This window comes from Staurois parvus, unplaced genomic scaffold (genome assembly GCF_062004578.1).
Source record: "Staurois parvus isolate SC_StPar_1 unplaced genomic scaffold, SC_StPar_1.0 ptg000287l, whole genome shotgun sequence".
Taxonomy (NCBI): Eukaryota; Metazoa; Chordata; class Amphibia; order Anura; family Ranidae; genus Staurois; species Staurois parvus.
The window spans coordinates 22,827,074-22,851,698 of record NW_028318083.1 but is presented as its reverse complement, the minus strand read 5'-3'; the positions used below and the strand labels follow the sequence as shown (position 1 = coordinate 22,851,698).

The window sequence follows — 24,625 nt, the reverse complement described above, 5'->3', positions numbered from 1 at the left end:
GGATTGATACTGGATTTGTCTGACTACAACTTCAGGATGTGCCATCTACAAGGCTCATTTACTAAAGAAGTTAATAACATTCACAAAAAAGTACACAATTAGAGAAAAAAAAAACAATTAAAGAAAAAAATCTTAAAAATCTTGTATACAATCGTGTACAGATGAAATAAACAAACAAGAACTTGCTTTTCACATGATTGGTGAATTAAAGGGAATCTTCACTTTTTTGTGTGTGTGAACATTTGCAACTCCTTTAGTAAACCAGCCTCATTGTCTCATTTAATTATGTGTGTAAAAAGTAGTGTGAGCTATGGGGGTTATGTACTAAAACTGCTTGGTGCAAAATCTGGTGCAACTCTGCGTAGAAACCAACCAGCTTCCAGGTTTAATGTTCAAAGCTTAAAGTTTTACTAAACCCACAACAGTAAAATCAGTCTGTATAGCAGTAAAGCTTGCTTGTTATACTCACTGTGGAACCTAAGGGGTTAATCCTCTACATTGTGTAAAAAGGCTGTTTGATCCTGTCTCCACTGTCCCTCCTCTTGTTGAAATGACTACCTGATACAGACTGAATCCATAGTCACATGCACATGCTCAGTTTTGTGTGTATTGCTAGAGAGGTTTTTGTTCTTCTTGGGAGAGTGCATATGAACAGCACAGGGCCGATCAGCACTGTCCAGACAGAGGGTCAAAGGTTTCACATCCTCCTAGAGCAGAAAGAAAACTCCTTCTACAAGCTTTAACTAGTGCTCTACTGAAGTCACAAAACTGCTCTAACTGCTGATGAGAAAATGTATTTACCAGTTTATATTTACTAAAATAATTGCATTTCCATTTTATGTGTACTGTGGGAGACCAAGTATACTGAGTGCAGGGTCCTGGGTTTAGTAAGGCTCCATGTACACTGCAGCTGACAAACTCACATTTAGGAGCTTTTCTGCGTTTTTTTTCAGCATCCCCTGAACTCTGCCTAATGTTTTCCTATGTGTCCATGTACACACTGTCGTTTACAGTCTTTTACAGGCATTTGAGTTTACAACCGTTTTTTTAATGCACCAAACTTGGGTTTAGGAGTAGATTTTATTAGCGTTTCAAATGCCAAATACTTGTAAACGCGGCTAACCGTGTTTATAAGCGTTTGGAATTTTTTTTTTAACTCTTCCATCTCCAGATGTTGTCTAGAGCCTTTTTTCATCATGAAAAATGCATGCAAAGCATTTTCCCGGTACTCAAATGGACCTGGTACACCATACTTTGAGGTTTTGCATGAAAGAAAATGTTAGACACTGCTGCAATAATTTCTGCACAGAAATGAGCTGGAACACATCCAAACACCACAAAAAAAGACAGCTTATCTCAAATACAGCTCTCTCTGCTTCTGCTCTCTCTATTTCTCTCAAAATGTCTGAAATAGTTAATTTTTTACTGTTTTTCAGTGCATTCTGGGCATTTGGGAGGTTCTCCTGAGGTTATCTTTAAAAAACGCTTCTAAACGCAAACGCACATAAACGCGGTATGCAAACGTGGCTAAACAGACGTTTTTTAACCTACATTTTCCAGCAGTCAGTTTCCATCGTTCAGAAGTGTCCCGTGTACATGGAGCCTAACACTTTAAATGAACAAGCTGAAGTTAGAAGCTGTCTGGCTACTGTGTACAGCTGCACCAGTTTTAGTAAATCCCCCCTGATGCATATATACAAAAACACTATAAACTCCCTGCAAAAAAACAAAAAACAAAAAAAAAATTGAAATCAAATCCAATTGAAGAAATATGTTTGTCTACAGGATCATATCTGGAACGATAGCGAAACGTACTGCAAAAGGAACCCCAGGGTGCTTAATATTATTATTATTAAGGGCAGCACAGTGGCTAAATGGTTAGCACTTCTGCCTGGCAGTACTAGTGTTGTTGGTTCTTATCCCAGCCATGGCACAACCTGCCTGGAGTTTGCATGCTCTCCTTGTGCCTGCGTTGGTTTCCTCCGGGTACTCCAGTTTCCTCCCACACTCCAAAGACATGCTGTTAGGTGAATTGGCTCCTGTCTAAATTGTCCCTAGTATGTGTATGTATGAATGTGAGTTAGGGACCTTAGATTGTACACCCCTTGAGGGTTAGGGACTGATGTGAATGTACAATATATATATGCGTAAAGCACTACGTAAATTGACAGCGTAATATAAGTACCTGTAATAAATAATAATCATTATTATTATTATACAGGATTTATATAGCGCCAACAGTTTGCTCAGCGCTTTACAATATAACGGAAGACAATACAGCAACAATACAGTTCAATACAAGAGGGATAGGAGGCCCTGCTCCTTGGAGCTTACAGTCTAGGATGTTATATTGTAAAGCGCTGAGCACACTGTCAGCGCTATATAAATCCTGTATTATAATAATAATAATAATAACAATAACAGGAGACAATACAGTTCAATACAAGAGGGTTAGAAGGGCCCTGCTCCTTGGAGCTTACAGTCTAGGATGTTATATTGTAAAGCGCTGAGCAAACTGTTGGCACTATATAAATCCTGTATAATAATAATAATAATAACGGGAGACAATACTGCAACAATACAGTTCAATACAAGAGGGTTAGGAGGGCCCTGCTCCTTGGAGCTTACAATCTAGGATGTTATATTGCAAAGCGCTGAGCAAACTGTTGGCGCTATATAAATCCTGTATAATAACAATAATAATAATAACAATAACAGGAGACAATACAGTTCAATACAAGAGGGTTAGGAGGGCCCTGCTCCTTGGAGCTTACAATCTAAGAGAAGAAGACTTGGGGCAGATGCCAAGGTTTAGCAATGCCTTTCCGACAACATTTACATAAGTGTGACAATATTTGGTTTATTGTTCATATAATAAATTGGTTCGTGGATTATGTTTTGAATTAAATGTAACGAGTGCATTTTTTTTTTTTTAATCTGCATTTTCAGAATTACAGGGGTGCGAGAACCCCAAAGAAAAGGCAGCCAGCTCCCCATTGTGTGGTGTAAAGCTGCAGAATGAGAAGTAAGGTCAGCTGGTGTATGGAGGGGGGGGGACAGGACAAGATGATAGTGGGAGGGGGGTTGGGCGGCTATGATTTATGTGAGAATGAGATGCTGGCATGACAGGTACAGTCAGAGGAATGTTATTCTAGAGGAGCTTCATCCACCCTGGATGTGCCTGGATTGGTGCAAGCACTTTCCAGAGGTCATGCAAGTCTTGGGGCTGCTCTCCTCCCCCTCTAGTCCTGCTTGAGAATGTGTGTGTGTGTGTGAGATGACTGCTAAGAGCAGAGGGACGGATGGCGGATCTCACACACTCCAACTACAACAGCAGGCAGCCTGGGATGTTCTCTTTGCCTTCCTTTGGCTGCAGGGAGAGCTCTGTACTGCCTGGCACTGGAAGAGGCGACAAACAGAAGAAGAAATCCTTCTATTTAGTCAGGATGAAGCCTCTGAAAGAGCCCACCAACAACAATGTGTCCTTTGTCATCCACTGTCACATAGGGAAGGAGATCAAGCACATTTGCAGCAACTGCAGTCGCGGAGAAGAAGCTCGAGAGGGTGAGTAAAAGGGACGTGTGTTGGTTGTGTGTGCAGTTTGGTCTGCATTGTCTTCCTTATGACGGTCTTCTTCTCCCGAAGCCGGTGCTCCGGGGAGCCTGGTAGACGTAGCATCAGGGCGGACGCCACCGATGCTGCCTATGCAGTAGAGCAAGGGTAGGCAACCTTCAGCACTCCAGCTGTTGTGGAACTACTGGTCCCATGAAGCATTGCAAGACTCTGAAGGCCACCGGCATGACTCCCCATGGCATAGGCATGATGGGATTTCTAGTTTCACCACAGTAGACCAAAGCTGTGTACGTGTATGTAACATAATAGGGTTACATTGTGTGCAGGTAAGGCACGCATGTCCCGAGTTCTTTATATGTAATTCCTAGATGGCACCTGGGTTAGCCAGTGCCTACATACAGGGCCCCTACCCTATGATGGACTATGATTCCTAGATGGCACCTGGGTTAGCCAGTGCCTACATACAGGGCCTCTACCCTATGATGGACTAGCTGTCACCTGAAGACCCTGTCACTACTGGTGGCCACCCTGGCGGCCAAAGAGAGAACATCAGATAAAGCCTTCACTTCCATAGCATGGCACAATGGAGTTTGTAGCTGCTCCGTGTGTCGCGCTGCCATCCACAATCATGGTAGTTGTCATTTGTGTGGAAGGCTAATGGATTGCCATTGTTATTGCTGGTGTGAAGGGAGGGGATTGCCCTGGGGATGTGAGTTTTGAAGGTCAGAGGGAGGAGTGGTGTCTCTGGGGGTACACCTCTCTATAGTGTGCGAGTTCATGTCATCACCTGCCTCCCATTGAATCAAGTGGATGATGGATACCATTCAGAATTGCCACAATGAGCAGTGAAAGCTACAAAATAACCATTGATTTCTGACAAAGCAACATCCCGAAGGCTTCAGTTCCTCCGCAGAGTTGTGCAGGAACTGCAGTGTAGTCTGGTTTGGTCCAGCAGGTATTCCCATGTGGTGGATCCCCTCATTAGAAAGGTGAGAAGGCACAGCGGTGGATGGCAATCATACACAAGCCACCGGCTAATCAGTTGCGCAGTATGCTGATCATTACCGAAGTGTAAGGATTCAAATGCCTATGACAGCCAGCTCTCAGGAAATCAAGTAAAGATTTACAGAGCAACAACCAGTAAGTGTGCGTAGTCTTTAAAAAAAACAATTCCTCTGCCCCTGGAAGGCATATACTAGAAGGTATTTTTGCTAGGTTCATTGACAACACAGAAAGGGACTGAGTAAATACGAGCTTCTAGCATATGCACTTTGCCATTGATGCTGTGTGTGCAGCCTTTACCAGGTGAAGCTGATAGAGACGCAGGAGAGATCTTGGAAAATAAAGGGAATCATATCTTTTTTTTATTTTTATTACATTTTCATATACTAGTCTCACAAATGGTTTGTATGGTTTACAGGCAGAATTGGTACCTTCTCTTCACATAAACAGAAAACAAAAATATTTAAATAATAGAATAATATCCATTGTAATGCCTTCAATGCTGATAGCTAGAAGCCATTTGCATAACATTTAGAAATGATATTTGTTATCCAATTCACCGTATCAAAGAGAAGAGATCACAGTCGGGGGGGGGGGGGGGAATAGTGATAGGCAGAACACTGAAAATGCTTGTGTTGAAAACATTAAACATATATTTATTATTAATTTATTTCAGGTACTTATATAGTGCCGTCAATTCATGCAGCTCTTTACATATATATTGTACATTCACATCAGTCCCTAAACCTCAAGCTGTGTACAATCTAAGGTCCCTAACTTACATTCATACATACACATGCTAGGGCCAATTTTAGACAGGAGCCAATTCATCTACCAGCATGTCTTTGGAGTGTGGGAGGAAACCAGAGTATCTGGAGGAAACCCACGCAGGCAAAGGGAAAGCATGCAAACTCCAGGTAGGTGGTGCCGTGGTTGGGATTTGAACCAACGACCCTAGTGCCGCCAGGCGGAAGTGCTAACCATTTAACCTCTGTGCTGCCCTGAATATATATATATATATATAATTATTATTATACAGGATTTATATAGCACCAACAGTTTGCTCAGCGCTTTACAATATAAAGGGAGACAATACAGCACCAATGCAGTTCAATACAAGAGGCCTGCTCCTTGGAGTTTACAGTCTAAGTGATTATATATATGTATGGGCTTTTTAGGATTAGTGTAGATGTTACAGAGGGTCAGGGATCATGCAGCCTCATAGGACAGTCAGGGGCGAATGAAAACTCCTCCTACAAGATTAACCAGTGCTCAGCCGGACACTGATAGATGTCGCAAGACTGCTAAATCCTGCTGATGAGAAAATATATTTAGCAGTTTATATTTACTAAAATAATTTGCATGCACTGTGTACTGTGGGAGACCAGATATAGTGAATGCAGAGTCCTGGGTTTAGTAACACTTTGAAGCTGAACCACTGGCAGGTATAAAACACATAAATTGTTGCAGTTCTGTATTCAATAAATGCATTTTTAAATGCAAGCAGTGTTAGTCTCTGAATCGATTGCTATCAGCTTCCTGTAATCCCCTGTATATCAGAGCTAAGACTATGGGAGGGAGAAACCAATCAGTTGCGCTGAAGTGCTTATGTGCCAACAAGGAACACGCTGAGAGGAGTAGAAATCAGAATGACAGGTATATAAGCTCATCAGTCTGCTGCTTCACTTTTTACTGTCCAGTCACAGCCTGAGAAAATGGGGGACAAGAACTACAGGAATTATATAAAGTGGAAATAAACTAAAAAATAAAATATGCTTTGTTAACCACTTGCCTACCGGACACTTTTACCCCCTTCCTGCCCAGACCAGTTTTCAGCTTTCAGCACTGTCACACTTTGAATTGCAATTGTGCAGTCATGCAACACTGTACCCAAATAGAGCTTTCTTTTTTGGTGGTATTTAATCACCACTGGGGTGTTTGATTCTTTGCTAAACAAACTAAAAAAGACTGAAAATTAAAAAAAAATTCTATTATAAAATTATGCAAACAGGTAATTGTTCTCCTTCACTGATGTACGTTGAGGCTGCACTGATGGGCACTGATAGACTTCAGTGATGGGCACTGATAGACAGCACTGATGGGCACTGATGAGGTGGCACTGATGAGGCGACACTGGTGGGCATTGATGAGGAAGCACTGATAAGGCTGCACTGATGAGCACTAATAGTTAGCACTGAAAGGTACTAATAGGCAGCACTGACTGGTGGCACTGATAGGTGGCAGTGACCGGTGGCACTGATGGGCACAGATTGGCAGTACTTACAGGCACAGATTGGCAGCACTGATGGGCACTTTTGGGGCTGCACTGATAATCAGGGCACTAATTATGTCTCCTTTCAGACTTGCTGGTTTTAAAGTAGATAACAATGGGATCTCCTGCCCTGCCAAACAGGGCTGTGCTTCGTGGTAGAGCTGGATAAATGTCAGGACTGGATAAACAGAAATACGAATCCTTTGGCAGGTAAAATAGCCCCCCATTATGCATATTTTATCTGTGTTTTTAGCTATTTACCTAGAGTTTGTCACTGTGGCACAATAGCAAACATTTTAGTACTCTTACATACGGTATAGCTTGTAACACTTAAAAACTTGTATTAAAGGAAATATGTAATGAAATAGGAAGGCTGTCATTTCTGGTCCTCTGGATAAACTAGTTTCCTTGCCGGCTCAGGTGTTTCTTCTTCAGAGACACTAGAGTTGATTACTAAACTGTTCACTTTGTAAGGGAAATTGCACTTGCAATGACAGGGATGTGCAATTCCTATAGCCCGATGCCCTGGACATGCAGTTTCGGACTCCGGGCAAGAGGTTTTCTATATATTTAGCCCTGCTGCGGGTAAGCAGCAGGGTTTAGAGCTGACAGTTGGCTCTCTTGTAAAAGAAATCTGAGTGGCTAAATAGCCATTGGATCGCTTTTGCAAGCAGCGGAATGGGACATCTCCCCTTCCGTGGGCTGTCTCATCGCACCAGAACAACCATCTGGCGCTTCCACCCGCTGATCATAAAGGCAGACAAAGACTGGAACCGCTCTGTTCGCCTGTATGATATAGAAAACAGGAAGCGATGAGCATACATAACTTATGATTTCTCCTATGTAAATGGCACCATTTTTAACAATGGAAAGCTTTTGATCACAACGATTTAAGGGTAGAGGAGGGATCTGGGGTTTTATTGACAACAGATCGCTCAATAAAGAGCACCTGTCACTGCCTATGGCTGTCACAAGGGATGTTTACATTCTTTGTGACAGCAATAAAAGTGATAAAAAAAAAAATTAAAGCGACAGTGTTAAAATAATAAAAATGTACCGTAAATTTTTTTTTCACGCACCCCCATCCCCGCTCACAAAGGCGAACACACGCGTCGACTCCTGCACACACACAAACAGCAATCTGCCCACACATGATGTATCTCTGAGAATGTCAGATCATGGGCAGTAATTCTAGCACCAGACCTTCTCTGTAAATCCGGTGGTAATCTGTAAAGGCTATGAAAAAGTTGCGTATGGATAGTAAAATTTAGTTTAGTATTTTTTTTTTTTTGCAGTAAAATTCAAGAGTGTATTTTTTTTTTAAATTCAGTTTAAAAAAAACACTGTGCAAATACTGCGTTACATAAAAAAAAATAGCAAAACCCACCAATTTATTCTCTAGGGCCTCTGCTTTAAAAAAAAAAATATATATATATATGTTTGAGGGTTCTAAGAAATTTTCTATCAGTTTAAGTTGCCGTAAAGCCCCTTTCGTTTCTAAAAGCACTTCTGCCTAATAAAAAACATCAACCCTTCTATCCTGGCAAAAATTATTTTTTTTTATCAGGACAAGTAGATTGTCATGAGGGACAAGTAGATTGGATCCCCAGTTTAGTCCATTGGACAAGTAGCTTTTTAAAAACGTTTCACACCCCTGAATCGAATTCAATCCAGAGTTTAGTAAATTAGGTGAAGTTCTGTTGATTTCCATCAAGCAAGAAAAAATGCTGTTTTTTATTTTCCTTGCATGTGACTAGGTATCCTTTGACAAGAAACTTCACCACATTCAAAATATATTGATAAGATAGAACGAGTCTGGAGATGGACAACAAAAAATGGTGAAAGGTCTGAGGGATAAAACATATCAGGAGAGGCTTCAGAAACGTAATATGTACAGTCTGGAGGAAAAAAAGGGGACGGGGACATATTACTGTAATGTTTAAATACTTGAAGAGTGTGAATAAGAGGGCAGTAATTTTAATATGAAGTGAAGATCTAGAGCAGGGGGTCTCCAAACTTTCTAAACAAAGAGCCAGTTTACTGTCAAAAAGTTTACTTCAAACTTTAGTAGGGCTAGACTGGTTAGTGGGAGTCGAAAATGCCCCATCATTGGTGTCAGTGGAAGGAATAGTGCCCAATTGCTGGTGTCAATGGGAGGAATAGTACCCCATCATTGGTGTCAGTAGGAAGAATAGTGCCCCTTCATTGGTGTCAGTGGAAGAAAAAGTATCCAATCGTTGGTGTCAGTGGGAGGCAAAGTGTCCCATCGTTGGTGTCAGTGGAAGGAATAATGCCCCATATCTGGTGTCAGTGAGGTGAATGGTGTCCCATCACTGGTGTCAGTGGGAAGAATAGTGCCCCATCATTGGTGTCAGTGGAAGGAGTAGTGCTCAATCGTTTGTGTCAGCAAGAGGAATAGTGCCCTATAATTGATGTCAGTGGGAGGAATAGTGCTCTATCATTGGTTTAAGTGGGAGGAATAGTGTCCCATTGTCCATGTCAGTGGGAGGAATAGTGCCTCATTGATGGTGTCAGTGGGAGGAGAAGTGCCCAGAGGGCTGGATAAAGGCAATCAATGGGCCACATCTAGTACAGGGGCCGCAGTTTGATCTAGAGCGTGGGGAAATTATCTTAAACTAGTAGGAGGAAAGTTCAAAAGTAATCTAATCTTAGAAATAATTATTTTACTGAAAGAGTAGTTGATGCTTAGAATAGGCTTCCTGCAGAAAATGAGTCAGTCAACAGTAAGTGGACTCAGATATGTTTGAGATAAACATATGTAAGCAGGTTGGGTACTACTTAATAAGGTACTAGCCGAGGCTGGCTTGGGAAAGGGTTAAGTTCACTGCTTCTGGTTCACGGGCTTTTTGGGACTTCAGCCGGACCACCAGTTATAAATTAGGGGAAGGCAGAGGCCCAGGGGATGCTTTTCCATGGAGAGTCCGGAGCAGTTCCAGAGATCCCTAGAGCACCATGCGCTACTGGACAAAGGGAAGTCAATTCTTCCTGTATCCATCCCAATGATCCCAGGGTGCCTCCAACCAAGGACTCTGCCATTATGGACTATCGCCTGAGAAGGTACTCCTGGGCCACTCAGTCATGCAGGGTTAGGAGAAATGGGCCATTTGCACTTGGTAAGATGTTTGTGCCACATGATCAGTAAAGACCATTAGAACTTTGTCTATGAGCCTGGTCTGAAGTTATTCACAAAGGGATGCATAATGTGTCTGGCAAATACAAAGAACCTGGGCCTATAATAGCGCTAGAGGTGTATGAGGACCACCACACTACATTTTCAAGTCAGTATGCTAAGGAAGAGCTGGGTCATTGCTAATGGAATCTAAGGACACATTTATGACACAAAGCAGCCAGTCGAGGTGCAGTACCTGGGTAAGGTGAGGTATTCTCTGTTAGAGAGGGAGTCACTATTTGGGCTCCCTCCCTAGTACGCCATCTCCCATTGCAGGCCAGCTTTACGGAGATCCTCCACCTAACTGTATGGTATAGAAAAGGAAGAGCTAACACAGGACACGCATGAAATAAGTACTAGGTGTTCAGTGGGATCCCATTCCGTTACTTGGAGTGAGGTAACAAAGGACATTGGCTGGTGGAGCTGGTGGCTCAACCTGCCACTCCAAATGCAACTCCTATTATTCACTGAATGTAGAGCAACGGGACAATACTTTTTCAGGAACTCAGCTTCGTTCTGCACGTCAGCTCATCTCTAATTTAGGCGTTTGTCTAAATGTTAGAATATACATGACTGCAATTCCCGCCTAGTCCCAGGCATTGATGAGTATGCCTTTGGGAAAAGGTACCCCTAGTACATGGACACAGTAGGCCCTGTCCCACCACATGGTGTAGTCTGACAACTCAGCCACTCTACACATAGATGTACACTCTGACAAAAAAAAGTTAGAGATAAAAAATGGCTCAATGGACCACTTGGTCTTTTACAGCCGTCTGTCTTCTATGTTTCTCCTTCAGAAAATGTGTTCATTTATGAGAGCGTAGGGGAGGTTTGGAACATCTCCCAGGGTTTTATTGCCATCTGTGTCCCCACTGGGTATTTATAATTTCTCTGTTGGTCCTGAAGACCACTTTCACTGGGACTAAAAGTATAGGAAAACTAAAACTTTAGACATGTCACCAGAACAGGAAATCTTCCAGTGGGGATACTTGCTACAGTAACAAATGTCTAAGAGAGATTTTCCTTTCTTGGTGAAATCTCCTCTCACTTCCTATTGTGTTTCGAGATAAGAAGTGAAGGAAATTATTCCCACTAGGACACAGAAATGAAAACTGGTCAGGGGGTTTAACCAAAATAAAAAAAAATGCTTTGGCTGTAAAAACACTTTAAAGTGAAAGACAACCTCATTGACCAATAAGGAGGGTCATGAAGGGTGAAGCTATACTTTATTTTTAGAAGAAACGCCAAGATTAGCATTTCATTTCAGTTGTTCTTATCTCCGGATTTGCTGATCATTTTTTTATTGTAGTTTACCCTGAATGTAACCTCTACAGATGGATTTTTCATTATGTGCTTGGTTTGAATTGACCAGGTTTGTGGTTGGGCTCGTTATATTTTTTATTATATATTATATAGAATTTTCTTTTCTTGGCAGAGGCCAATGTAAGTGGCTCTTTGTAAAGTCCTAGACAGTATGACAGCTCTGTATAAATGCAGGAAATAAATACCTTTCTACATGCTTCTGTTTCTGTCGTTATTATAAATCACTATGGCCTGACAAATACCAGTGTTCTTGATGATGGATGATATAGTTTTAGCATGGGATAACATTACATGCAGCATTATAGTTTTTGAATGATGGCTTTGCACAGTTTTAGTGAATATTTAACTTTATATTGATTTTTATGGTTCAGATTTCTTGTACATTTGTGACCTTAGCTATACTGTTTACAATACATTTTCACTTTGCAAATTTAATTTTCACCAAACTTAGTGAATACGAGGAAGCTAATGATAAATACACCTGAGAAAGAATGCCCGATCATGTGCTTGGAAAAATGACAAAAAAACAACAGGATTTTTACATGATTGGATGACCTAAGTCAGCACACTCTATCTCAGTCTTTCTCAACCTTTTTGAGACAGAGGAACCCCAAAGATAAATTTCATGTCTCAGGGAACCCCTGCTAAAAATGACTATATCTACAACTCATGATACATCAGTGTAATGATCAGTGGGAAGAATGCTCCTTATACTTGTGGTTACTGGGAAGAATTACCCCCTTAAAGATAGCTAAAAATATTACTGGTGTCAGTGGGAACCTAACTGAGAGGCAGAAATTGCTCATTGCTCAAGGAACCCCTAGCAACCACTGGAGGAACCCTATTGTTCTACGGAACCCCGGTTGAGAAGCCCTGCTCTATCTAATTAACTAGGCTAAGTAAGATCTCTTAAAGACAGGCAGTCTGGGGTGGCAAAAACAGGCAGCTGAGCTACAGTTTTGCTGCCCCTTCCAGCCACCAATCAAACTGTAAAATGACAGCTGGATGGAGATGTTCACATGCCGTGGTTGAGGTGCTTTAGCTCGCAGCCACAGTATCTTCAACTCGGTGCAGAGTTTGACAAACGGCACCACCTGTCAAATGTCCTTTGAAAATCGATTTTTAACGACGAAGGCACCCCATTTCACCAAAGAGCCCTAAAAATGTAGCTTGTGACCAAGTGAATTTTTACATAACTTAGTGGATGAGGTGAAGGTATGATGAACACCCTACCCTGCATGAAATGTTGTGGAATGTCATTGTGAAGAGCACTCATTTTCATTTCTATTTTCTTTACCTTTTCTTGTCCCTCTCTTCGTCTTTCCCTTTTTTCCTTTCTATCTCTACCCCCTAAGTATTGCTCATTCTTAGGTAAGGCCTAATGCACACATGTTTTTGTAGAAACGCATGTCACGTGTTTAGGCACTTACAGGCGCGTTTAGGCACATTTAGGAGCGTCAAGCCCTTTAACATTAATTCATTTATTTAATTGCCCAGGATAATAATTTATTCTGGTCATTGAAATGAATTAAAGCTCAAGCACTAAACACACCTAGCGTTAACATGCATTTAGACATGATTACATGTGTCAAGTTTTTTTTCTGCCAAAACACTTCTGTTCCTGGACACGCTGGCAGTGGTTTTTCTTTTTTCTCCCTCTAAACGCCTATGTGTGCACTGACACATAGGCTAACATGCAGGGGCATATAAAGGCAGAATTAAAAAAAAACCGCCAGGCACCCCTTACAGTAGTGTTAAAACCATTCAGTGTATATGAAGCCTAAAGGAACATATTATCCGCCTGCTGATTGGCCTATAGTCCTGGGGCACTTCAGATTCGGTGGCTCACTCACACACCAGAACTAAAGATGAACTCTAGGAATTAGCCAAAATCCACTCTTGCAGTACCCCCCTGCACCACAAGGGTTAAGTGCTTGTTAAATCTAGAGGTGCAGGGATAAGATGCATTGCTTATCTCTTGCCTCGGTCTGGTAGGCTCCAGTGTTGTCCTCTTCTTATTGAAGCTACATGCTGTGGGCAGACACGTGGCGTGATCTCATTTAGTGCAGGACTATTAACCCTGTGCTTTATGTGAAGGAGGCGAGCATGGAAACGCGACTAAGAACGCCTTAGAAAGGCAGTAGCATCAAACCGGTTGCACGGATGGAGGATGCCTGCTGGAGTCAGGAATAGTGTAAATAATATACCTTATCCCTGTAACCACAGACTGAATAAGCATTTAAAGGAGAGTTCCAGCTGAAAAAAAAAACAAGTCAGCTGCTACAAAACATTTTAAAATACAGCCACTTACCTGTCCCTTGGTTCAGCGGTGTCCTCACCACGGCTGGTTTCACCTGCCGTCTTCTCTCCCTGGTGCCAGCATCTTTAGTGTGGGCAACCGGCTGTGACAGCTGGGGGCTTCACAGTCGGGTGCCCATTGCGCATGTGCGAGAAGCGCTGCGCTTTGTAAATGGCCCCATAGTCTTCTGGGACCTGTCACGTGTCCCAGAAAACTACAGGAAGGGAGGACAACTTCCACTTCCGATCGCCTTAAGCGATCGCAGCGGAAGTGGGAGCGGGTACCTCTCAAATTCAGGTACCCGCTCCCCAAAGGTGCCAATTCTTACTGGGGGATCGGGGGGCGAGGCATTGAAGTAGAACTTCCCCTTTTGGGTGGAACTCCGCTTTAACTCTTGCATTAAGTGTCAACCACACTTCAAGGGTAGATTTCAGCTCCATATACTGCATGTCATTGGAACCAACAAGTTATACCTACTAGTTATATATCTAAAGTAAATCTATGTATGCCTGTAAATATATGCCAGCAAAACTCAAACAAAAGTCGATTTTTTTTTAAAAGATAATTCCAAAGCTTTATGCGCTCTTTAGTTTCCAGAGATGATAGAGCTGACTCAACAATTTAATCAATAAACATGCATTTGGTGTCATTTCCAAATGACACTCACGCATTTTAAAAAAAGCATGACACAATGACATGAGGTCGCGCGCACTCACACATACAGCCGTTGATACCTTCTTTAAGAGCACAAGCGCTCTATGCATGATTCGCTTGGGTCACCAAAGCTAGAGCAAAAATTGCACAGATGAATGCAGGAAAAATATTGCTTCCCAAGATAAATTATAATCATTTTTAATGTTTAGATTTGCATAGAGGAGTTCACTTTTAGCAGGGGATCTTGAGCAATTGCCCCTTTTGCCCCCTTATAAAGCCGACACTGCTTGGGACACTTGGCTGGACCCGGAATCCTGTGCCCAGATGTTACTGTGGGGCAATGGTTACTGCTGGGACCTATTAGGCCAGTGTTTAAAATAATATGCTAAGTGACATAAAAAGATATTATATAATGATACTGCTGGTGGGTGACATAATATAATGCTGCTTCTTTATATACCAGCTTTGCAATATAATTTGCTGCTACTGGGTGATACAATACTCCCCTGCTGGTATTTCTAATATACTGATTCTGGGAGAAAAATTATGTTAGTACAAGTGAGAATTAGCTGCTGATCCGTTATATAATGTATATTTTATGTTTTTACACATATATACAGTGTATATATATATATATATATATATATATATATATATATAATACTTTATAAAATAACCAGAAAGCAATGCTGAATGTTTAAATAAAAAACAGACATAAAATCATATGTGAAAGTCCATAGTAATATGTGAACAGATTTTCTCTTCCACAAGTTTAATAGAATGTAAATGTACAAGTGCAAACACCTTTATAATTAGAGAGTGTATATAAAAGGCCACATATCACTAATGCTCGGCAATGTATACTAATGCTAGAACATGTATTGCTGTGTAATGTGATTGCCTACTGTCGCTCTGCTGCAGAGTGATATAATATATTGCTGCATTATAATATGGTGGGGACGTGTTACGGCTAAAAGATATATTGCTGTGTCACATAATGCTTGCCATGCTGATATAATCAACTACTGCTTGTTTATTATATAGCTACTAAATAATATAAAGTTGTTTGGTGATAAAATTTGCAATTGTGTACTAATAGTAAAATTGCTGGATGATACTCCATTCGGTGATATCATCTTAATAGGGTCCATACTTTAGGTAGACAGTGGCATCCCTAGCAGGTGCGGGGGGTGCGCGCTGCACCGGGTGACACCTATCGCATGGGGTAACACCGGATCCGCTCCACGAAAAGGTAAGTTTTAAAGCAAGCCGACGATCCCCACAGGATGGATCGGATCTACGGATTGAGCATAATGGATCGGAGTCCGATCCATTATGCTCCCCAATCTGCAGATCTGATCCATCTTGCGGGGATTGTCGGCTTGCTTTCACACATGCGATTTTGCACATCGCACCACATTTTGCGAACCAATTTCAGGGTGTTGTTAACTTACACATACACACCCGCATCAGTTCGCATGAACGGGGTGTGATTATTATTATTATTATACAGTATTATAAAGCGCCAATAGTTCGCTCAGCGCTGTACATTACAAAGGGGGACAGAACATGTGACAGAACAATACCAATACAATGCAAAACATGAGGGGATCGAGGGCCCTGCTCTTTCGAGCTTACAATCTAGGAGGGAGGGGATAGTGGTACAGGAGGAGATAGCTGTGGGGGATGGAGTGGTAGGAAGAGTGGAGGAGGTCGGCAGGTTAGCAGGGGGTGGGGTAGGCTTCCCTGAAGAGATGGGTTTTCAGGGTACGCCTAAAGGAGAGGAGAGTAGGTGATAATCTGATGGGTTGGGGCAGGGAGTTCCAGAGGATGGGTGACACCCTGGAGAAGTCCTGGAGGCGGGCATGGGAGGAGGAGACCAGGGAACTAGAGAGAAGGAGGTCTTGTGAGGAGCGGAGTGTGCGTGTTGGGTGGTACTTGGATATTAGGTCGGTGATGTAGTTCGGGGCAGTATGGTGGACAGCTTTGTACATCAGTGTTAGGATTTTGAATTTGATCCGTTGCGCAATCGGAAGCCAGTGGAGGGATTGGCAGAGGGGGGTGTCGGAGATGGAGCGGTTGGAAAGGTGAATGAGTCTAGCAGCCGTATTCAGGATCGACTCTGATTTTGATTCTGAATTCGCACAGAAAGCGCTGCGAATTCCCGCACTGCATCAGTGTGAACCCAGCCTTACACCCGATTACCATCCGATCTGTCTAAATGGAAGGGAACAGATCCCCTTCTGTTTTATTGATCAGACTGGATCAAATCAAGAGGTAGGCAGGTGTAAATGGACACAAGTCTGTTTACACCCACCTGTCTATTGGGATAAATGGACCATCCAATCGGCTCCACCTGAAACAATGACGGGCGGACCTGATTGGATCACTCGTGTAAAAGGGGGATGTCAACACTGTTGATTTGGTAATCCTATAAAAAAAATATTTTGTATAACAAGTTCAAAATATCACTAGAATAAAGAATACATTTTCTACATGTTACATAAATTTTGGACCAAATCCAGGAAAGGTTAATGCTGTGATTCTGTTAATAGCTGTAATAATGCGGTCTTGATAAACAGAGAGTGTGATGAATCAGCCCTGTAATTTCATCTGATGTAATATTAATTCAGCTACTTGAAGTGTGCAGAAATTAGTCAGCGAGTACAACAGGAGGAATGTCTGAGAGCAATCTCATCAAATGGATGACCTTTGTGCTCCAGCCAGTTACAGTTAAAGTGGAATTGCACCAAAAACTTTCTTTAGTTCTGAATAGAATAGGGAAGAGTTGGATACAGACAACAGTAAAAATACTTTTTTAGTATGAAGATGTGGCATATAAATGGTATAACTGCGGATCCACCTTTTATAGAACTGCATCTCACATGAAGTTGCCATCACCTAGGCAAGTATGAGGAATGTTCATGTGTATGTGAACTGCCCAGTTATTGGAATAGAGCATGCTCATTAGGTTGTTGGGAATCCATTGTGGTATTAAAGCAGTAGCAAATTCATAAAAAAAAAATAAAGTTGCCCTGTAAGGTAATGCAATAATGTGCTAGTATGCACCACATGCTATCACATTATGAATGACTTACCTTAACATGAAGCCCTCCAGCAGCATGCTGTCACCGCTGACAGGTCTGCCATCTTCACCCGGTCTTTCTCCGGGGTTCATGGGCTCCAGCTGTTTTAATGGCCGAGCCACATGTGCATGGGATTCACAGTCACGGCACAGCACGCTCAATGGATGGTATATTCAGTATGCTGTCCATTCAACCGCAGTATGCATGCGCTGGTGACGTCACCTGCTGCAGAAATAGAGAATATCTCCTAAACAGTGCATGTTTATGAGATATTCTTTGTACCTACAGGTAAGCTTTATTATTGGGTACAAATCACCAAGAGGCGTTTACCAGCAGTCCTCTCCTCACTCTGACAGTGCAAGAGAAGAGGAGAGCCAGTAAGCGACATTCCTCGGAGGGGACATCTACACTGATCATCATGGCACTGATGATCAGTGCCCTGATGATCAGTGTAGCCCCATCAGTGCCACCTGTCAGTGACCATCAATGCCACCTGTCAGTGCCTACCAGTGCACATCAATGCCACATATCAGTGCTCATCAGAGCTGCCTTTCAGTGCCAACTATCAGTGCCAGTCAGTCCTGCCCATCTGTGCCAGTCAGTGCCACCTATCATTGCCCATCAGTGCTGCCTAACAGCTCCAATCAATGCCATCTAACAGTTCCAATCAGTGCTGCATATCAGTGCCAGTCAATGCCACCTATCAGTGCCCATCAGTGCTGCCTATCAGTTCCATATATGAGTGCTGCCTTTCAGTGCCCATCAGTGATGCCTATCAATGCTCACAAGTGATGCCTGTCAATGCCCATCAGTGCTGCCTAACAGTTCCAATCAGTGCCACCTATCAGTGCCACCTATCAGTGCCATATATGAGTGCTGCCTTTCAGTGCCCATCAGTGCCGCCTGTCAGTGCCATATATGAGTGCTGACTTTCAGTGCCCATCAGTGATGTCTGCCAATGCCCACAAGTGACGCCTGTCAATGCCTATCTTTATGGGTGTAAAAGCAATCAGTGTAAAAAAAAAAAAAAATCTTCATCACCCCCCACACGTAGTACAGTGTCACTATGGTGACACTGTACTGTTAGGGTGACAGTATGTTAAAAAAAACAAACATAAATAATAATATAAAAAATAAAATAAAAATGTTTAAAAAAATTTTTTAAAATTATAATTTTTGGTTATAAACTAATTTGGGTTATTTTTTTTTCACTAAAAAGATAGCTGAATACATTTTGGCCAAGATTTATGAAGAACGATTATTTATTTGCAAATTTTTATTTAAAAAAACACCTTTTTTCAAAATTGTTGAACTTTTTCATTTATATAGCAAAAAAAAAAATTTAAATCCCAGTGGTGAATAAATACCACCAAAATACATTTTTATCTGTCTCAAAAAATGCTAAAAAATTCATATGAGTACAGTGTTGCATGACAGCGCAATTGTCATTCTCTGTGATAGCACTGAAAGCTGAAAATTGGCCTGGACAGGAAGGGGGTAAAAGTGTCTGGATTTGAAGTGGTTAAACAGGATAAAATCCTGATCTGAACCTGATCTAAACCTGAACCCCTGAACAACTTCTGTGTCAATTAGCATTGAAACCTGAGCTTCAATCCGCACTGCACATGTGTGAATGCATGTTGTCATGTTAAATAAACAAAACAAAACAAAAAGATTGTGTACAGCTTCATCAATGGGCTGATGAGGAGGATACTTGAATACATGAATGTAAATTACATAATCTGACTAATTTGAAAAGGTAAGAAAATTACGCTGAGGTGCTAATTATCATCATTCAGATTTAATGTTTGGAAAATACAGGATAAGAGCTTTATTTTGAAAATGAAGCTGTCTCAAAAAAAAATGATATGAACACATTTGGATATTTAGTGACTGTTAAACAGGTTTATTAAGTAAAGAAATGCAGAGAACAAGAATGGTCCTCACCATACATCAACCAACAAATGAAATGCGATTTGTTTCTACAAAAGGTTGCTTGTTTGTGAATAGGCCTAGATATTTTACCATGGCAAATAGACGTATCAGCTTCTTGAAGCAATAACCTGCCGTTGGCCTTATTTATCAAAGTGAGGGAAAGGCAACTGTCCATACAAAGCAATCAGATTCAGACTTTCAGATCCAAACTATTTGTAATCTAATTTGTAAACAATCTCTCCACTGGCTTCCCATTGCCCAAAGGATAAAATTCATAACATTAACAATAACATATAAAGCCATTTATAACTCTGCCCCAAATTACATCACCAATCTTGTCTCCAAATATCACCCAAACAGTCCTCTGCACTCCTCGCAAGACCTCCTACTCTCTAACGCCCTTGTCTCCTCCTCCCATGCTCATCTCCAGGACTTCTCCAGAGCTTCCCCCATCCTCTGGAACTCTCTACCCCAATCTATCAGACTATCGCCTACTCTGCTTACTTTTAGACAATATCGGAAAACCTATCTCTTCACTGAAGCCTATCCTGCCCTCAGCTAATAATGGAATTTTCTACTCCTCCTACCAGTCCATCCCCCACAGTTACTACCTTTTGTACCACTAGCCCCTCCCTCCTAGATTGTAAGCTCCAAGGAGCAGGGCCCTCCTAACCCTCTTGTATTGAACTGTATTGTTGCTGTATTTGTATCCCGTTATATTGTAAAGCGCTGAGCAAACTGTTGGCGCTATATAAATCCTGTATAATAATAATAATATTAGGCATTATAAAGGGGTGTTATCCCGTATAATTCAATAGAAGAGGAATTTGCGTTTTATCCAAGGATTTTTATCTAGTGCCATTAATCTTTTTCTGCTGCATATGTTTCATTTCAGTCAACTTTTTTTTTTTTAATTTTCCAAATAGAATATTGTAACGTAAGGATTGCCATAACGTTTTTTTTAAAGCACTTCAAAATTATGCACTGAAAAAGAAGCAAGTTGGTTGGTAGTCAGTGGGGCATCTCATTTTATTGGGGCATTAGTGAACACTTGTAAACCAAGCAAATGTGTGTAGCTGTGAACATTGTACAATAATTATTGTCAGATGGGCCGCTGGCCATTTGTTGAAATGTCAGAATTGCTACGAGGTGGCCTGTTTGACTGTATAGAATTGTTCCCTCTGTAGCTGAGACATTAAGATTTCACTCCCACCACTAGCGATCGAGATTCAGCAGTTTTCATGCCAGCAAAAGAATGACATCTTGCTAGAGAGGGAATGATTCCATAGAGACAGACAAGCAACCTCTTTAGTGATCCGTAGGCTGGCCATACACTGGTCATTTTTTTTCGTATTTCAATGTTTTTATTAATTTATAAACAATTTAAGCAGACAGGAGCAACAAAACACGCCTACGCAGGGGCTATCAATTGCACATAAAAAAAAACAGTGCTCTAACACCAACAGAGCAAAAGGTGCGCCCACGCAGGGGCTATCAATGGCACATAAATGACAAAAACATTGGTATAACATCGACAATAACACAAACCAAAGGCAGCTATACACTGCCACACCAAAAGGTCATTTTATTTTTGTTCAGTGGTTTGAACAAAAGAAAATGAGTGGATTCCCTCATACAAACACTGGATGTGGATGAGGGAATCCCTCCCACTGAGTCATTGTATTCTGACAGCAGGGATATTTCCTCACTGTCAGAATACACCCATCAGTACTGGCGGCTATAGCCGACGGCGCTGATTAAGAGAAAATTTTCCAACAGGTCTGCCCATACATGGATCGAAATTCGTCCGTCCCTGCTGAATTTAGATCCATGTATATCGGACTTAAGTATTATATCCAATCTACTGGGCTACAGTAAAGTGGTAGTAAACTCGTTTTTTCAAATTTTACCTACAGGTAAGTGTATAATAAAGCTTACCTGTAGGTAAAATGAATAACTATGCATGTTTAAGAGATATTTTCTCTTTTCTAAATCCAGCGCGTGCGCTCTGAAGAAACGGCATACCCGTACCGTTCCTTCAGAGTTGTGTACCGTGACCTGGGACTCCCACGCAATGGAGTGACGTCATCATGGCCCAGGCGGCCGGAGCTCGCAAACCCGGAAGGAAGACCTGGTGAAGATGGAAGCCTCTACAGCGGCACCACTGGAGGGATTTGTTTTAAGATAAGTTTTACATAATGTGCTAGTATGTGATGCATACTAGCACATTATGACATTACTTTGCAGGGGACTTCTTTTTTTTCCTGCGGTTTACTGCCTCTTTAACTTTGGACTGATTACAAATGGAGTTATTTTGTATACTATAAATATTTATATGCAGAATTATGGCAACCTTTTCCTGTATCTCTTTGGTCTAGCTCTTCAAATATTGTTTATTGTTAGCTCTGAAGAATTGAGTGCAGGTCCCTGAAACGTATTGGTTCCCTGTCAATAAACATGTTCAGTTGTTTTCAAAGATCACTGCCTGCTGTGAGTCTGTGTTGAATACATGCAATGTCCTTTAATAATTTCCAGTCTTGATTGAATTGTTTCATTTGAAGTATTTCTTTGATGTGACTTCTTACCTCTCTCTAACAATCCATTTGCATGTAGCTGCAAACATGAGCATGGTCTAGAAGTAGCATCAGCTGGGGGAATAGGGAGATATCTTATGTTTAGGCATATCTTAAGTTTTCTTCAAGAGGTGCTCCAGTCTCCCCCCAAAAAATGTAAATTCAGTAGCTAAAAATACTGTAGTTGCTGACTTTTAATATAAGAACACTTACCTGTCCAGGGATCCAGTGTTGTCCTCACCGGAGCCGATTCTTCAATCGGCTTCGGGTCCAGGTGCCAGCATCTTAAAGTGTTACTAAACCCACAACAGTAAAATCAGTCTGTATATGCAGCAAAGCATGTTTGTTATACTCACTGTGGAACCTAAGGGGTTAATCCTCTGCATTGTGTAAAAAGACTGTTTGATCCTGTTTTCTCTGCCACTCCTCTTGTTCAGATGTCCACCTGATAAGACAGACTGAACCCGCAGCCACATGCACATGCTCGGTTTAGTGTGTATTGCTAGAGAGTTTTTTTGTTTTTGTTTCTTGGAAGAGTGCATGTGATCAGCATAGGGCTAATCAGCACTGTCCAGACAGAGGGTCAGGGGTTTGGCATCCTCCTAGAGCAGAAAGAAAACTCCTCCTACAAGCTTTAACCAGTGCTATGCAAGACTGCTATGCACTGCTGATGAGAAAAGGTATTTAGCAGTTTATATTTGCTAAAATAATTGCATTTCCATGTTCTGTGTACTGTGGGAGACCAGATATAGTGAATGCAGGGTCCTGGGTTTAGTAACACTTTAACTAAGGGAAACCGGCAGTGAAGCCTTGCAGCTTCACAGCCGGTTTCCTGCTGCACATTGTGAATGGTCCCGCAGTCTTCTGAGAACTGTGATGTGTCACAGAAGGCTGCGGGGGAAGGGGGGTCAAAAAAGCTACCCTCTCCCCCCTTCCAAAAGTTCCAATTGTTAAAGAGCACAGTGGCTAATTGGTGAGCACTTCCGCCTGGCAGTACTAGGGTCGTTGGTTTGAATCCCAACCACGGCACCACCTGCCTGGAGTTTGTATGTTCTCCCTTAGGGACCTTAGATTGTACACCCCTCGAGGGTTAGGTACCACTGTGAATGTACAATATATGAGTAAAGCACTGTGTAAATTGACGGCGCTATGTAAGTACCTGAAATAAATAAAGAGAAGGGGGAGGATGCAAACAAGCAGAACATCCCCTTTTGGGTGAAGTTCCTCTTTAAGTGTAAAAAAAAATAGAATTCAGCATATATCTTGCTATAACTTAAAAATGTCGCTATTATTACTTATTAAAGTTTGCTGAGATAAAGAAGCTAATGATAAAGGTTGAGTAGGCAAATATCTAAAAAATACAAATGCCATGCAACAGATGAAAACATGCTCCCATGCAGGGGCGGACTGATAACTCATGGGGCCCCCGGACAATAGGGGATCATGGGGCCCCTGTGTCCTTGCCCAAACTCAAAAAAACCTATGAAAAAGGTACCAGGGGCATCTCATGGGGCCCCCTACTGACCCTGGGCCCTCGGGCGGTGCCCGAGTTTCCAAATGGTCAGTCCGCCCCTGGTCCCATGTTACACGCGGGTCTTGTTCACAACAGATGTATTTTGCACTGTTTTGCTGCATTTTCTACCTTTTCACACTTTATTGGGGCCCATGCCCAAAAACGTGCAGCATTTCAGTATATTGGAAAAAGTCATGTATTGTGTAATTCAAGTCAATGGAAAAGGGGTCTTACAAAACTGTGCCTATAAAACATGTAATCAGTCATTCAATTATGCAGTGTGGTATAAGTGCTAGAAGATAGACACCTAAAAACTGCTTGCAGCTTCCCTCCCTGTTGACTGCTTATGAAAGCCCATGCATTCTTTTAGACAAGGAATACATTGTCAAGTGAAAGAGGATTGTTTTGCTGCCAGTACACAGTGCTGTCTTTGCAAACACATCATTTTTTTGATTGCATAAATACATTTTGTACATTCCAGCTACATGTCGGAATAACTTTGTTTCATGTGTTCCTCTGATCTGTCTTCACTTCTTCCCTGCTTTAACCTTGTCTCATAAATGACACACTGAAATATACCAGGAATGAGAGGTGAATCATGATGACCTTTGTTTTGATTGGTGACTGATTGACAATTACTTATTTTTGATATTTATCATTCACTTTAAAATGCACTTCCTTATAATATTGCATTATTTATAGCATTTACTTATTATTAAAGGACTTCATATAAGAGCATCAATACATTATTATTATTATACAGGATTACATGTTTTCGTTACTAATGCAGACAGACGTAATTTAAATCTGAGCTCCAAGAAAACAGCTGAATAGCCAAATGAAATGCATATTTTGGGGAGCCGTTTTACCTGCTAAAGAGTTTTCATTTCTGTCCATCCAGCTCTATGATTTACCCAGCTCCGCCACACTGGACAGCTATGTCTGGCAGTACAGGAGACCTAATTTTTCTCTGCTGTGGTTCAGCAACATGTACAGATTATGTTCCTCCATAATCGAATAGTGAAAATATAAATGAACTAAAGCCGGCCATAGATGGATTGAAATTCGTCCAGTTCAGATAAATTTTGATCAATCTGTGGCCATTCCTGTTTATGAGAAGCTGATCTAACAATTAACTTCTCGTGAATGGGCTTGTTGGAAAATGTTGCTTCAATTAGAGCATGCAGCCAATCGGCTGATCAGTG

General features: G+C 41.6%; 1 protein-coding gene across 6 annotated transcripts in view; it reads left to right on the top strand.

Annotated features, from left to right (window-relative positions):
* PHACTR1 (phosphatase and actin regulator 1) overlaps positions 1-24,625 on the top strand; it is a 445,132-nt gene that overhangs the window by 247,901 nt on the left and 172,606 nt on the right. The window contains exon 1 of one of the 6 annotated variants that reach the window (XM_089682315.1): positions 3,125-3,564. The exons of 4 other annotated variants lie outside the window; for them this stretch is intronic. In XM_089682315.1, the coding sequence (XP_089538441.1) occupies positions 3,303-3,564 (262 nt within the window). In that variant the 5' untranslated portion in view covers positions 3,125-3,302. Of the gene's footprint in view, positions 1-3,124; positions 3,565-24,625 lie in introns of those variants that run through there. One more of the 6 variants, XM_089682312.1, reaches the window with a different exon arrangement.